Source organism: Melanotaenia boesemani, chromosome 18 (genome assembly GCF_017639745.1).
Source record: "Melanotaenia boesemani isolate fMelBoe1 chromosome 18, fMelBoe1.pri, whole genome shotgun sequence".
In the NCBI taxonomy this organism is placed as follows: Eukaryota; Metazoa; Chordata; class Actinopteri; order Atheriniformes; family Melanotaeniidae; genus Melanotaenia; species Melanotaenia boesemani.
The window spans coordinates 14278510-14294996 of record NC_055699.1 but is presented as its reverse complement, the minus strand read 5'-3'; the positions used below and the strand labels follow the sequence as shown (position 1 = coordinate 14294996).

Sequence of the window (16487 nt, the reverse complement as noted above, 5' to 3'; positions counted from 1 at the left end):
AGGCTTTGTTTTGGATGCAACTGCATGGGAAGAAAATCAGAATCTCATTACTTCAATGATCACTTATACTTCCTTAGATTGTAAACTTCAGTTGACCATGAAGGGAAAAAGTGTGTTTTGATTGCACTTACATAGATGCTTGGAACATAAACCTACACAAATCTACATAAACGAACCAGTGCACGCACATGCACACACGGTGTGTGAGTGATTTGGTAATGACTCCCTCAAAATAGTGTGATTTATTAGAGATAAGCTGTTTAATGCAGCATAGTTGTATAATAAACATTTTGTTGGAGAGGCCCCCTTTATTTTCCATAGGGACATCTTCTTTACCCCTAATTTCCTTGTAGTTTTTCCTAGAACCCAAAATCATTCCCGTTCTTACTCTTTTTCTTCATCTGTCCTTCCCTCTTTGAATCTCACACTCTCACATACACTTTTCTCTTGTGTCCAGTGAGTAAACGTGGAACCGTGTGAGCCTTCAGAAGGACTTTGAAATGAGACATGGCTTGGACATCAGAGGACTCTGACACACTCAGTGAAGCATGTTTGATTTATAAGAGAGCAGGGAGTGGTGGTGGTGGAGGAAAGGGCTGTTTTCCAGAGGCATACAAGGCCACAAGGTCCTCCATTAGTACCTTGACCCCTGTTTTGTGGAACCAACCGCAGCATAGGTGCAAATAGAGTAGATGAAGTGAGGGATGGATGGTGGACGTGATGGGGGTCTTTTCCCTTCCACCTTAGAAAGTCTGTTATTTGCATTTTCCCCACAGAGAAGGCGGCAGAAATGAGAAACCCTACCTCGATCATTTGTCAGCGGCCTGCTGTGTCTTGGCTCAGACGTCTGTTGGTTGTACCTGATCCCTCGCTCGGGTCTGTCTCTGCTCCCTCTTTTACGATTTTCCTCACTGTTTTACTGTCCGCTATCTCATTAGCAGTGTCTTAATCACATGTTTAAACACAGTGCCGTCCTGGTGTTTACAGTCTGTTTGCCGTGCTGTAAAAATGTGTGAGGTTGCTCGTAAAAACTTGTCCATAGATAATTAAGTACTCACTTTCCTTTAGTGGATAAAATCACATAATGGATTGCAGCCTCTGTGCTGTGCTACTGCAGCAAAGCTTTAAACATTGGTCAACCCTCCAAATGGAAATGATTGCTGCTGCTCATAAATGAATCAAATAGTTTCTTCAAGCCTTTTTACATACATTATATCTCATTTTACAAGAGTTAATTAATTCCTTTTGCTAAAGATCCTGTCCCCCCTGGAGGAGATCATGTCACACTGCTGTTATTCTCCATGTGAAGCCTACCATCTCACTGTTAGTATGTTTTCTCATCACGTCAGCCACTCTGCTTCTGGCCTTGGCTCAGATTGTTGTTTGCAGACAGAATCCATAACACAGCTTTTTGTTCTGCAGAGACCTTTCACTGTTTTTATTAAATCTTTGTTGCAAGCCCATCTGCTAATAGACAACTTGCTGATAGCATTATGCAAGTATTTCCACACAAATATGTTTTCAGGGTGTGATTTTCTTTCATTCTGCAAAAAAAAAAAACACCTAAACCAGCCATGACCTGCGTCACCCGATTATCAGCCTGGTTGGAAGAGGCCACCAAGGCCTGCCTCTTGATATAAGCATAAAAGAATTTATTGTTTTCAGTGAACATGCCTTATACATAATCTGTCTCTGCAGTACACACTGCTAGTTGCCATAGAAACATAGTAGGGTTTTCATAACACTTGAGGGGCTCAGGCATGGTGGGTCTAAATCTCTCCCAACACACAGTTAGTTGCAGACCTTCTTGGTATACTTTGGGATTCTTGTATAAGATGAAATGCCTGTCCACAGCTTATAAGCCCAAGCTCATGCTGGGAAATGAAAAACACTGACAGCCTGTGTGGGGATTCAGTGCAAATTCTAAAACGGCACAAGAGGTTTTACAGGCAAGTCCCTTGCGTACATTCAGTGATTAAAATGCTGAAGGGGGGCTGAGGGAGCGACAAGAAGGAGGAGACAAGAGGAAGAAGGTGTAAAACGCTGTCTGACCACAATACCTCTCTTGTTACCGGATGTCCTTGTCCACCAGACATCTCGCTTCATGCACACTGCTGTCTATAACATGAAAATATGAAAAGGTCATGATGGAGGGTTGCACATTATTGCATGCAGCTGGTAGCTGTCTCCGTAAGCTTAGACCCACTTTTACTACCCTTTATCTTAACCTTTTAAAAAAACAACCTTCCTGAGTTGCTTTTTATATGTCTTTCTACACCAAGTCTGTTCTGTAAATCTTCTCACCCTGTTTTGTTAGCCTAAGGAAAGAAGATTGCTTTAAATGAAATGTCCCTTGGATTAGTTCTTAAGTCCCTTTATTGGTGGAAATTGAAATTAATTGTCAAGTAAATTTGAGGCAAACTCTTATAATGCAACTAACACTGAAATGCTAACTAGGTGTTTTTCCGTTTTCTGCTTTAGAGCAACTAAATAGGATTCAAACTATGTTCTGGTTACCAGGCAGTTTATTTTTTATTCTCTAGCATCTGAAAGAATCTTTTTAAAGATGCTATCGAAGACATGTAAGTCAGAAACATTCCCTTTAAATGGAAGTGAAAAAGCTAAGCTATGTAGTTTCATTAGAAGTATAAGCTACATTGCTAGCAGTTGTAATTAATTAGGGCCAGTAGTTGGCCCAAATGGAAACAAACCTCAGTAAGCAAAAACAAAACAAGTTCACTGGCTATCCGCAAGGAGACAATGGAGAGAATATTCTATGTTAAAATAACACATTAATTCCACAGATTATTCTCTTTGCATTAATGCGTTAATTTTGACAGCCCTAATAAAAATCCCAAAATTATCTGATAAGTGTAGGCTACGTCTTTACAATGATCTGGCAACCCCCTAAAATTATTTTGGGACCATATGTTTGGGAAAGGCTGATTTAGGATATATTATATATCTGGGAAAATGCCCAACAGTCATGTGAGATTATTGTTTGCAGGCTCAGACAAGAAAGAGTCGGTGAGTTGCATTATTTACATCTTTGCCAGATGAGGAGCAAATTGCAAAATTTTTATGGCAGGCTTGAGCACTGAACAGAACAATGGACACCAGGGTTTAGGTTAGTAACTTAAAGATCCATTGATAAAGGTCAAAATGAAAAAACAAGTAAACAAAGGTGGAATTTAATGTACCAAGCACGCAGAGGTGCTCCTGTTAATGGAGAAAGAGTGAGATTAATCAGGAGTTAGCCTTAATAGACTCAACCCACAACGTACAGGTGCTTGTTAAAGTTTAAACAGCTTTTCAACCATGATTAATCACGAGTTAAATGTTTGCCTTTAGTACTTCAGAATTTTACCATTTTTATCCACTTTTTTTTTGCATTTAATTCTTTAGAATGCACATTATAAAACAGTGATGGACACATGGATAATTGCGCTTTTGTCTTTATAATAGACTAAATTGTTTCAAAACTAATGGACTCTGATGACTCTGATGACCTATCTACTCATTTGTTCAGACCTTTCTAGCTTCTATCACATCTATCCAGCAATGAAGAAATGATCTGATAACTATTGAAGTGGGAGGACTGATTAAGCCTACAATGACATTTAACAGCCAGGCTGACAGCATCACTGGAGACCGATTGGGTTCACTGCAATATCTTCTTTAAGGTTACAATTTGTGCAAATTTGGACAACAATGGTGACCCTTCCATTCATTCTGCCAATAAAAAAGGTCTTTTCCCTGTGGTTGCGCAGCTACAATCACAACCATCACGTTTGCATCCGCACCAGTCACTGCTTGTTCACTGTCCAAGCAAACGGTGTGAGTTTGCCAGTTTGAATTCAGGACAGTGGAAATTGGCAGGACAAGAGCGGTTAAAGGGATCGTGTGCTCGATCTTTGACACAAACAGAAAAATAGAAAGGAAAGCAAGATTTGCAATCAGAGAAGACAGAAATGGGACGGCCCTTGGGGCCGATCAATATCTCTGTACTGATAAGAGAGCGAGTGCCTGAAGGCTGGCTTTTCTTCCCATCGCTTTCTGTACCTCCCTCAGGGCAATTTGAGTCCAATTGTTCGGGATTATAGAAGCCTCTCTCTCTGGCACTGAACTGTGGATATCTGCAGGTGGGGATGGACTGATGTAACTTTGCTTCGGAATCACCAGGGAAACCAGACAGATGTGGGCATTATCCAGAATAAAAGGTGGATTCGTTTTTGCCAAGCAGAAACCCGTATTTAAAAGCTCAGCTTCACAATATTTGTAAATCATATTAAACATTTTTGATAACTTGGTGAAGCAACATTATTTTCTGTTTATGTCATCAATATGAGTGTTGCATGTCATGAATAAAATAATTTTAGCCCTTTTTATGAGTCATAAAAGAGTAGTCCACCCAGACTGAGTCTAATATCTCAGCCTACAAATTCTAAAGAAAAACATTTCAGCTCACTCACTGGTCATATTGGTGAGTCACTGGCCTTCAGGCTGTTCTTCTCTTCATACTTAGTAACTTCTCAAGCATTAGCCCCATCACTAATGCATTCCTCATGCTCTATATCTCATCTCAAGCCAGTATTTAGTCACTTATTCATCAGTAATCATGGACTAAGCCTGACTAAACAGTTGGTCAGGCACTGTAACTTTCTCCTTTCACAATGAGCATGTGTCATTCTCTCCATCCTGATGGAAAGCCTGAGCATCATACTTTCTCTTCTTGGTTAAAGAATGTGTCATTCTAAGTGTTTAATCACTTTTGACCCAATATGTTTTATGGTGTGAAGGCAAAGTCCAGATACATGAGCACCAGCCTCATTCTTTGATGAAATATGGATAAAAGGGGTCACTTCAATGATATATATATATAGGCTATATATTTTTTTTTTTACCAGCTCTTTACATTTACATATTAAGGTTGCAGCCAAATAATAATGCATTAGGTTTTATAAACTACTTATTAATTGTAGTTTACTGCTTAGAAATACTAAATAATAGTACAACTTCCTCCCTCCTGTTCTCAGGATGTAATATTATCATTTTTGAACCAAGCAAGCCCAGTAATGAAGTTCCCTGTAAAAGTTATATTGCGTCAAAATAGCACAGTGTTCTCGCAGAAGCCGTTTGTATCTCTGAAATGCTTTGCTGACAAGACACAAGTAAGGTATGCTGAGGTGCTTCTGCCCCTCGCCCTCTGTCCATATGTTTTGTATTACGCCCTAGGAGGTGCCATGCTTAGCAGCTCAGCAGTGGGATGGGATAAAGCACTCCTCTCCGGCACAAATGACGCATGACATGGCGCTGCACCCCGGGCCCTTATTTATGGCTTCTCGTGTCAGCGAAGGCTTGCTCCCCTGGGGAGCCCCACAACCGTTACCCCACTAACTTCACTCAGACAGCCTGCAGTGCTCATAACATGCCTGGGAGACACACAAAGGAAAACACTACACACAGTAGAGATTCTGATCACCATAATGTGGAGGCATGCACACATGACTGAGATGTACGCAGGAATCTAATTGAATTCCTCATAGTTTATTTAGCTGGAACTTGCTCCACTATTGCAAGTAGCGAGCCGGCACACAAAAGTGCTACTTCAGAGGAATTAACGTCATGTCAAGCTACAGCTCGGCCACTGCCAGGCACACACTGACTCTTTATCCATTCCTCTGATGTGGAAGAGGATGTGAAATCTGGAGAGAGAGTGAGGAAGAGATTTGGTGAGAGGATCTGAATACATATTTCTCTGTAGTTACTCAAGGATCCATGTACATATCACACCGCATTAACAAAGAGATGCATACACATTTCCAGCAGTCATGCACACACAGGTGTTCTCCGCGAGCTGTCCGGGAATGTTCCAGTGATCCCTCTCCAGGGTTTTGATGTGGGCGGAGGGAAAAGACAAGAATTTAGAGGAAGCAAAAGCCAAGTGATGAGAAAAAGCTAAAAAGACTGAATGGCACATGTAAAAAGGAGAGGAGAAAATCTGCAATGCATTTCTAAGAATTTAATAAAAGAGAAAGATTCAGTGAGATAACATGGGAGTAACAACAGTGTTAACACAGGACAAAAAGATGGCTGGGATTTCTCTTCCCTGGTATCTCATATTACGTTTGGCTTTGAGGAGTGAGCACTAAAGAGAGAGTACTGTCAAGGGTTTATGTGGCCTTTTGAAAACAGAACAAGCCCTCTCTAGAATAATATGTCTAGCCTCAGAACTTCTCCGACAACAGGGCACTCATTTTTCCAACTTCCCAGGTCCTGCCTGTAAAACGCCCCGTTTGAAATCCACTCTGGTCATTGTTTAGTCTAGTGGACATCCTTAGATCATCCTCATAAGCAGCTGTCCTGCATCCCCTTCATGTTCTGAGAGTTCCTGCCTCATAGCAGAACCAGCCACCCGATGCTAATCAGACTCTTTGTAGCATTATTAAGATCTGACAGTGAGCATGTTTTTGTCGTAAAGGATGAGCGGTTGTTGTACAGTTGAATAAATAAGAAGGAACAGTTTGGGTTACGGTTCATCCGCCCCATTGTTGTCACAAGGCAGAAACTTGGAAATTGTTTTTCAAGTAGTGTTGTGGTTTGTGTATTTATCTGGTGTAGTGCTGCTTGGTAGAGGTAGAGATGCTGTCTCGTCTAATATTGTTCTTGTAAGTGATGCACTGCACCTAAAACACCCTACAATACAGATGTACAAAAATCCTATTACGTGTCCACATCAGCTCATAAAATATCACATGTTTTAGCTACAAATACAACTGTGCTATCCTCATGTCAATCCAGCAAAAACTGATTTTGACTCTGGTAGTAGTTTAAGGGTGATACCACATAATGCTGCAACACTTTTTTTGGTTACATCTATGCACACTTTTATCCATTAGTGCACTTTCAGTACAGCTGAGGTCTTCACAGCCAAATTATTCCTTCTCTGTTATATCTTACTCCCCTGGATGATGTAAGGTTCAAACACATGACTTAAGCTATGACAGAGGATCAAAGCATGGATGGGAGGCTATCACTGATGCTTTTGGGCTGAATTTATGATTGGGGAAGGGTTTGATTATTCCAGCTGGCCTGCATAGTGCTAAGAAAAAAAAAATCTAAATACTGTTCTTAAGATTAAGTGAAGAAAGCGTTGTTAGTAGGCAAAACTCCCAGACTTGAGTGATGTGCTGAAAATCTTATTAGGATGTCTTTGGTGTTGCTTATTGTCTCTAAGGGGCACAGGATTATACAGTGGAAACTGATAGAGTACTTCGTAGATGGTGGCAATTCCCCAAAATGACAAAAACTCATATTTTTAATCAGATGGATGGACTAGTTATTGAGAGATGAATTCAGTCAGCCTCAGTATATTCTTTTTTGCCTTAGCGCTGTTCCATGGAAATAGCGCATTGGTTCCATAGAGTTTGATTCCAGTTTAGCCCAGTTACTTGCTGTGTTCAGCCTTGTGTTTAAACACTGGCAGTATTGAATGAGGCTCTCAAATTGAAGACAGTTTTCAAAGTGACTGCTGGACTACGCTGGGTTTTCTTTAGAGAATAATTGTAAACAGACAACATGTTAACAAGCTCCTGCTTCATATATTACTGGCAGCCTCATTGTGGAAGCGATCCCGATTCTGATCAGTTGGAAAAACACCATGATCAGCACCTGATCCAGTGCCTGAGATTAGATTAGGAATTCTTTTGTTTCCATCCCTTTGGCTGTTGGGTGTTTTTCCTACTTTTTTTCTCACTTCTTCCAGTTTTTTGTTTTCCTAAATGTCTTCATTGCATCCCTAGAACCCAGTAGTCCAGCAGAGAGAGCTGATACGGGGGTCTTGATTCGTCAGGGTCAGTGTGATCCAATGATCCATCATATCCGTCAGGCTGATGCTGCAGACTCCAGGGGGACTGGGTCTTTGTTTGGCTTAGCTGCTGATGGAAGTGAAGCCTCTGTCAGGGAAACCATTAAGAGCGCAGCAGGCCCAGAAAAATGAGCCGACCTTGTCACTCCACATCAGGGGCTTGGCCACGGTTGCAGATCCTTCTCAGACCCGTCACATTTGACCACCGTTTGTCAAAGCCTTTGAACTAGGGGACAAGTAGATAGATGGATGGAAGAGCTCATGTATGAGGTGGAATTGGCTACCAGTCTTGGATTGATGGTAAGTGCTGAATTGTTATCTAAAGTATGGACAAAGAAAGGGAATAGGTGAAGAGAGAGCACTTAGTGCTGTGCTGGTTGTGGCATTGTGCCGCAGGTAAAAGGGTTAAAAAAAGCATTAACACTAGTAAGAAATTAAATAAATGTGGATACACACACAAAGAAAAAAATATTGCCTCAGTCATAAAAGCTTTTTTATTAACCTTTTCTTGTGAGATATCTTAAAATTTGCATTTAAAAACTGCTTAATGAAGAAAATATCAAGAGCAGGAAGACGTATATTTGTGTTGTTTAACTAAGGAGGTAGTGGTGCATGCACCGATTTTGCAAGCCACAATCTTTAGTTTTCCAGGCCAAATGTAAACTTGTAAGTAACAATCTTAATCCTGGGAGCCATTTTAAGTGTTTCGTTTTTAGTGTCCAAAATGGCATTTGCATGTGAATGATCGCAATACCTCACGTGTACAATGCCTTAAAAATTTGACAGCTAACTTAATCTGGAGCACTTGCTAAGTGAGCGGAGCTGATTACACTGTTAGCTTGGACCACTCCGTTTATATCGGTACATGTATCATCATCAACTGCTCAAACTTTCACTGTACTTTGAATAGTCGCAGTAGAAGGATTTTGGATCAAATATGCTGAGAAATTGCAAGATAACAAAACCTGACAGTTAATGGTTTAAGGTGTCTTCAGTTGGTGCCATTTTAGTTAAATGTTGAAGTTTTAAAGAATAATTTGCCATGAACATGAATGAACATTGATTCTAGTAAAACTTAGAAAGTAACTAGTGTTACTATGTTAGGTAGTGCATGAACACAACCAAAATACAGACATTTTTACGAGTCTATATCTAAATTGTGAATTTTGAAATAAGTTATGATTGTGCTATTTCGTCATTAAGCCAACAAATGATTTACAAACTATGAATGAATGAATGCAAATGAACATTTATTAAGGTTTTACAATCCTATGACTACCCAACTACATTTTTACCCTTGAATGCATGCACAGCCAATAATATTTGTAAGCAGGAAACAAATTTATGAATTTGAAATGTCATCAAATGTAGAAACATTCAGTGATGGTTTGTAACACGTTGGTTTTAGTTGTTTTAAAAAGGAATGATAAGGCAGCAGGTTTCCAGTATCTTAAAGACTCTTCATATACAGTTTGTGACTGTAGCAACTGGACACAGTTGCGTGCCAGATGTCAGTGCACTTCATTGCAGCAAGAGGTTAAATTATTATGCCTCCATTTTGCTGTTGTTGGGTGCTGTATCAACACCAGGGCCAGGTCTCATTAATCTTGAAAGGCTTTGGTCTCTGGTGTCTCATCATGCAAGGATGTGCACAAAGCTCAGAGGAAATGCCAACATTCAGTGAAATGCAAAACATCACAGTGTAGCACACTGCATTTACCAACTATTTAATTCTAAGTGCTGATTCAGTTATGCTGGCTTGCCATTTGTGGCTGCTTCTGTTTGTTTATGAAGGGAGAACAGTGGTGGCTTAACAAGTCATTTTTTGCATCAATGTTATGTTGATTCTGTTTGGAACGTTGTCTAGTGAAAAGCTGTCATTGCTTTAATTTTTTGAATAGCAACAACCCAACATTCATGCAAACTTCCTTCATTTTCTGCCACATTGTAGGAGTAATGCTAAACGTGTCTTAAGCACTTTAAAAGAAAAGTGATTTATGTCAAGGTTATCTCATTCCTAAGAGGTGGATCAGCACCTACTGATCACCTACATTACTCTGTTTTAAGCTTCAAATTCAAAGCCATTCCACTCCTCTCTCCCATTTGTAAGTGACTTGGTGCGCAGCATCATCTGTGCTCATCACCTCCTTTCCCACCTCTTCCTCACTCTTTGTTACATGACAGAGATGGAGCACCTCCACCTTGCTCTTCCTGGCCTTAGACTAAACACACTTTTCTGGTGTTGATGCATCCGTGTAGTGGTGGCCTCTAATGATGGCCGACTTATCACATTAGAAAAATAATGATTTTGCTGGCCGCCTTTCCAACAGATAGGCCCTGTATTTGTCTTAGGCCCTGCGTCCTTCGCTGATCTGCTGGGCCCTTATGCCTGCCCGTCGTATATCAGCAGCTCTGCCACTGTCAAGCCTCTGATTTATGGCTGTTTATCTCCAGCCCCTACCCCAACCACCACTCCCCCAGCCTCTCCAACAGATGGTCTCTGGCTATTTACTCAGGGAGCGAAGGGTTCCGAACCGATTGAATAAATAAAACAAACAAAATGTTTATAGGGATATGTTTTAATTACATATATTTATATGGGAGATACTTGCAGATCTGTGGCTGTTTATCAGGTGTGGTGTTGATCACGTGTCCTACACTAACCTGCCTTCTTTTGGTTTCTTTCTTATCTTTATCCTTTCTTTTTCTCCCACTTGAATATATGAGCAACTGTGGTCGTTCCCTATTACAACATCCTTAGAAAAATCTCTCCATCTTTGATTTAAAGAATCTCTTGATTTGATTTATGATTATTTACAGTGTAATTGCGAAAACATTCCTTCATCTGTCATGTTCTCCAGGGTTGTAACCTTAAATCTCTTCTAGTATATTTAGCCTTTAAATCTCGCTGGGTGTCAGGGTTTCACAGAGGAAAAAAAACACATTGCACCATAAATTGTCTGTTAGAGACTTACAGCTGATTTCTTGATCCCCAGAGAAAAGCTGTAAGTAGAATTTTTCAAATCAGTCCAGCTATTGTCCTTGATTTTTTTTAAATTCTTTTTTTAATGTACCTGTAAGCACTTTTTTTTCCTTTTCCACTTTTTCCCCAGTTGGATGGATACAAACCAGATTTTGACCCTTGCACCTGTCAGTCATATATTATGATTCCTGGTTTATGTTTCTCCTCGTCTAAAGTCAAAGACTTTGAAAATGATTTTTAATGCGAGTGCAGAGATAATAGGTTGTCCCATCCTCCTGTGCACACTTCATTCCTTACAGACACCCTGATATGGTTTGCAGAGGGATGCATATTTTCACAGGATCAGAGTATGAAAAATGGTTTCTTTCATGGCTTAAATACAAATCAGTATTCACGGAGATGTCTCTGTATGTCAGAGCACTGCACAAAAAAATCTCCCAATTATTGTGAAAAGACTTGTTAATTTATCTTTGTAATGAAAATGAAGCACACAGTGATGTTAGTGGGCTTCAAAATGAACTAAAGACAACCACTCATCACATCTCACTCATCTGCTGAACAGAATCACTTGCGGCTTATCTAACGTCTGATTAACCAGTGATGGACTGTAGCGGATCCATGCCAGTTTTTGGCCACTGTCCTGCGTACCAGATGTGTGTAAAATGTTAAATTTCCAATTTTTAGATATTGTAATGTTAATTGAATAAGTCATTTAATCTGCATTAATTAATGTGTAGATAGAGACCAATGTGTAAGATATACTCGCCTCCATACCAATACATTTCATTAGATTAGAGACCAGCCATCTTTTCTAGCTTTGACTAACCGGTTTTTATGCAACACCAGCTGTTCTTGTTATGGATGGTAAAAGTATTTAACGTGACAGTTAGATCTCCTACTTTCTGCAGCCTTATGGGCAAAGTTGATCAGTATGGAGATTAAAATTCAGCTAGTCCTGTCAAACTATAGCTTTATTCAGACAGCGGATATGTGTCATTTAAAGCCCAATCAGTATCTTAATATGACAGTATTCTTAAATTTTTTTAATTGGTGAGCATATTTTACTGCTGTATGTGACTGTTGTAATGAACTGGCAGGGCATGGGAGCAGTAAAAACGTTTTTGCTCTCTGAGCAGGTCATGTGTTAAGGATTCTAAATGGTTTCTTACAAAGATTTTATTGCAGATACACAAATAAATGCAGTCTTTGTTAACTTTAAAAGAACAGTTTAGTGTCTGGTGCCGCCTTTTAGCTGTCCGCTGCGGGTTTGTGTCAGATGGAGAAGCCCAACTTTTAACAAAAACCAGTCCTTTATTTCATTATGTGATGCAGGATTCACCTTAAAAGTTTGTCACTGGTCAAATTAAAATTGAATATCTATTAATGTGATTGCACACTTGTGTTGAAAGTGATTTGTAAATGGTAATCGATGTGACCAAATGTCTAAAAGCAACATGCATATGTAGATTCTGTAGGAAAATAACCTGATTTTAAAGCCTTCTGTTTGTGTCAATTTTACATTTTAAAAGCCTTAGCTGGACAGTTTAGTTTTAGTCCTCAAGAATACCTATTATCTGCAAATTCATCAGCTGCTCCAGAAGGCTGTAAATATTTGCTTGTTTGGTTTCAACTTTAGTGAGTTTACCCTCATGGCTTCTACTGAAAAGTGACTGGGGTCTTCATTCAGACTAGAAGCTCCCCGCATTCTATCACCATCAGATAAATGAAAAGACGTCTAAATCTGACCTTGCTGGTTTTATTACATTTAGGTTTAGTTGTGCTAAGTTTGCTAACATTAAAGTTTGTGAACATAAAGCCAAAACAAATCCGGTCATTTGCTCTTGCATGCAAAAGTATGAAAAATGATTTCAGATCTGATTCGTATCTAAAGGAGTTGTCAGACATATGTGCAGACCGAGTGTCAAACCATGTTGCCTGCCGATATGAGAGGAGGTTAGGAGCACAAGAATGATCAAATTGGTTCAGCTTTGCTTGGCACGAGTGGTGGAAGATGTATAAACCCTTTGCCCGCACTGAGAGAGATGCTGAACACATCTGGAGCGGATCTCTAGAATTGAGAAAAGATGTGCGCCACGATTGAATAAGCAAACTTGTTAAGACCAGCTCAGCTTGGGACACTTAAGCATCTCTTTATTTAGGGTTACGTGATGATGGTGCTGCTTATTGGTTTTCCAAGCAAGTAGCAGTCACTACAAGAGCAGATGAGCAGAGATCTGTTCGCTTTCTCGCTTTGTTTTATATTGAATTAATCTTCCAGAAACAGCTTACATAACACGTGTGTCTGCACCACACCTCCCTCACATGTTGTGTACATTATGATAGCAGGCTGGACCCTTCTCACATCACCAACAGCCCCTCTAGCTGGCAGAAAGCATCAGGGAATGAGAAGAAAGGAAATGACATCATGGGATTATTGACCCAAGCTTGAAAACATACTGTAGATACCTCTCCTCTTTTTTTTTAATAGCTGATTGTGATTATACCCTAAACGTTGCAGATATATCTTGGATATTTGAGGCGGAGACACATAATTTTATGATAATAATAAGTAATTATTCAATTAACAACACAAATGTTAAAAGATTGTTTGTCTTTCCTCATCTTCAGTGATTTTTCATTGGTTTTGGCCTGCAGTGAGTTTGTTGTTTATGATTTTAGGAATTTCAGACTAGCTGTTCTTTGTTTAGTTGTGGTCCATATGAACACAGATGTCACTCAGATTGACTTAGGAAAATCTGGAGCAGCCAAAACATAAAGTGGAAATGTTAACCCAATAACGCTAGATAAACATTTGGAGAGGAGAAGCCAAAGACAACAGAGAGTGAAGGGAAAGTGTCCTGCTGGCATCAGGTTTCCCAGAGTAAGTGTTATTTGAAAAGCAGCTGAAGGGTGACACTCACTCTCTTCCCATCCAGTCTCCTACTCTCCCTTCCTCCCTCACTCACACGACCATCTGTTGTTCCCTCTCTTTTCAGGCTGCTCTAAGTGCCTTGAAACAGCTGTCGGAGCAGGGACTGGACCCAGTGGACGGCCCCGTCAAGGTACAGTAGGACACTCACGGTGGCCGAGCTGAAAGGCGGCCGCTCCATGTTCTCTCATTGTCAGATCAGTAAAGGGCGGACAGCCGATCATCTAGCAAGTAAATCACGTGTGTGACAATTTGGCTTAGAGTTGCCCATCACTAGCTCGCTCCCCCACCCACACACACGTCCGCCGCTTCCGCTCAACATTTTTCTTCCATAGGAAAACAACAGTAGGCGTATATATTTACATGTGCTCTGTCCTTGTTAATGTTTTACACTTTGCATGATGGCTATCACCACTAAGGCTCAATCATAACAGACACGAGGGCTTTCTCCATGTGCCTCTCCCTCACAAGGAAAGCGGGGAAGGAAAGAGGAAGGATGACAGTGGAAAATACAGTGGGAAAGCAAAAATGCCTTAGTGTTTTTTTTTTTTTTCTCTCTCTCTCTTTTTTATAAACTAGGGAGGAAATCTCTGTCAAATGACTGGAGTATTTTCATAGTAGGTGTGCCCTGAGAAAGATGGCCTGTGTCTCCTTCAGATGATAGAGGACAGAAACAAGAGCGATGGAAATCTATAAAAGTTTATTTATGTCACAAAGAGAAAAAAATGTAAATAAATTAATTAAACCGCATTCCATGAGGTTGCTGGATTTGAGAACATTTGCGTCGAAAAAAAAATAAATTAAACTTGTTAACTGTCCATCATAATAAAAAGTACAGACCAGAGACCACAGCATATGAGTTAGTGAGAAACATATTGAGGTCAAGGACTTGTTAAGTGCTCTTTTTAGTCTTTCCGGAAGTCTTCTGTTACAGGAATCTCCTTTTTAAAGACTCTGACTAAAAACTGAGCCAATCCTGGTATCTTCCCAGCAAACATGGAAGAACAAATTACTCAGAGAGGGAGCAATTAATTGCAACATTGCTCAAGTTGTTGGACCAAATCCCCCCCACCCTCCTCCTGACACAGTTTCATTTGTCTTTTCAGACCGCCGAACCATGTGGGAGGGAGGACGGACATTAAACAGACTAACTCAGGCACCACCACTCAGGTCTGCAAGGATTCAAAGGCTGTCGTCTAGGAGCTGACACACCCCCCCGGAACCCCTCCACCTTACACCCAGATTCCCCTGATCCCACATAACCCTGCAACCCACATCATCCCACCTGTACCCTTCTCTTCCTCCCTTCACCCCACGATTGCCACTGTATCCTGCAAAACCTGTCAACATGCAATAGGGTGGATGTGCACCGAGAAATGACCGACTAAAACACCATTACCTGAGTCTATGTGAAGACAACGCTATCTTAACACATTTATTGATGATTTCAGTCAAATTTTAGAGGACAAAATAAATAGATTAAATACAAAACTAATGAGATAATTGCATGGTACTGTGTGGAATCAAGGGAAATCCAAAGTGTAACACTGCATAGACAATTTTCCCTTTGGATCACTGTTGGTATGGTTAAAACAAATATGTACATCATGCCATTGAAATACAAAAGAAACATTTTAGGGGAGAAAGCAACTTGCATACAGTAGCTTATTTTCCGGGGTATTACGTTTCCTTTTTCTTTTTTTTTTCCTTTTTTTTTTCCTTTTTGTTATTTTATTAATCTAACAATGCTTGAGTACTGTATTCAAAATTAACCAATGCCAGTGCTGTGAAAGTTGTAGTTGTTGTCTTCATATATAGTCACCCAGCTTATCTTGTATGCTGACAAAAAAAAAAAAAGAGTTCATCTATCTATATGGATGTGTATGACTTTGAAAGAGTATCATATTCCAAAAAATAAAAAGTAAATAACACAGAAAAGTTTTTTTTATGTGGACAAAAAGGACATAACTGGTGTTAGCAGTAATCAGTAGAAGTGCTGACCACCCAGGAAGGAGAACTTCCTACGGGGGTCTACCTGTCCCGTTTTAACATGACCCCACACTGGCATAGCATCACTGGAGCATCGCCTGAACAACAGAGGAGGCAAAGGGGCCACTGCAGTTTTTAACTAAAATAAAAATAAAAAAAAACATTTTAAAAAGAGGCCAGTTTTAATCAACAGTGACTAGATGTTTGCGCACATCCTCTAATGCCAGTAAACTTTTAAGGTAGAGTCAGAAATCCAGATCTGTTTTTTTATGGGCTGCATGTTCTCCAGTGAATGACAAGTTCTCTCCATTCCAGTGATTTTGTGTCAGTGGATTGTCCCCCCCACTCCCCACCCCACCCCTGCCCTCCCAGCCACAGTTTTGTCGATCATATCTACACCCATTGTGTGTGTTGTATTGACCTGCCAAGGCATCAACTGGGTGCTTTTAATGCCTGCAGTTCTGGAGTGCACCTTTAGGGTGGGAGGGAGCCTGTGGCCGAACAGCAGACTCCCTCCCACCGGAGGCCACTTTTAGATCAACTTTGTCCACTGACATTGAGGATGTGTTTTCTTCTTCGCTGTGAGTGCAATGTGTAATAAGGCTGTTTCTGTTACTGAAATGCAGTAAAAACACCTCAGTTCATGTTGAAACCAGTCTTTGTGTCTTCTCTACTTCGAACAGGTGAATATTTCTAGAAAACGGGATGTATTTTAGTGT

At 40.2% G+C, this 16487-nt stretch overlaps 1 protein-coding gene across 1 annotated transcript in view; it reads left to right on the top strand.

Moving 5' to 3' along the window:
• Window positions 1-16420, top strand: part of stau2 (staufen double-stranded RNA binding protein 2) — a 104561-nt gene extending 88141 nt beyond the window's left edge. Inside the window, exons 14-15 of the mRNA XM_041969016.1 lie at window positions 13847-13912; window positions 14886-16420. Of these exons, the coding sequence (XP_041824950.1) occupies window positions 13847-13912; window positions 14886-14921 (102 nt within the window). The 3' untranslated portion in view covers window positions 14922-16420. The remainder of the gene's footprint in view (window positions 1-13846; window positions 13913-14885) is intronic.
• Window positions 16421-16487: the final 67 nt, after the last annotated feature.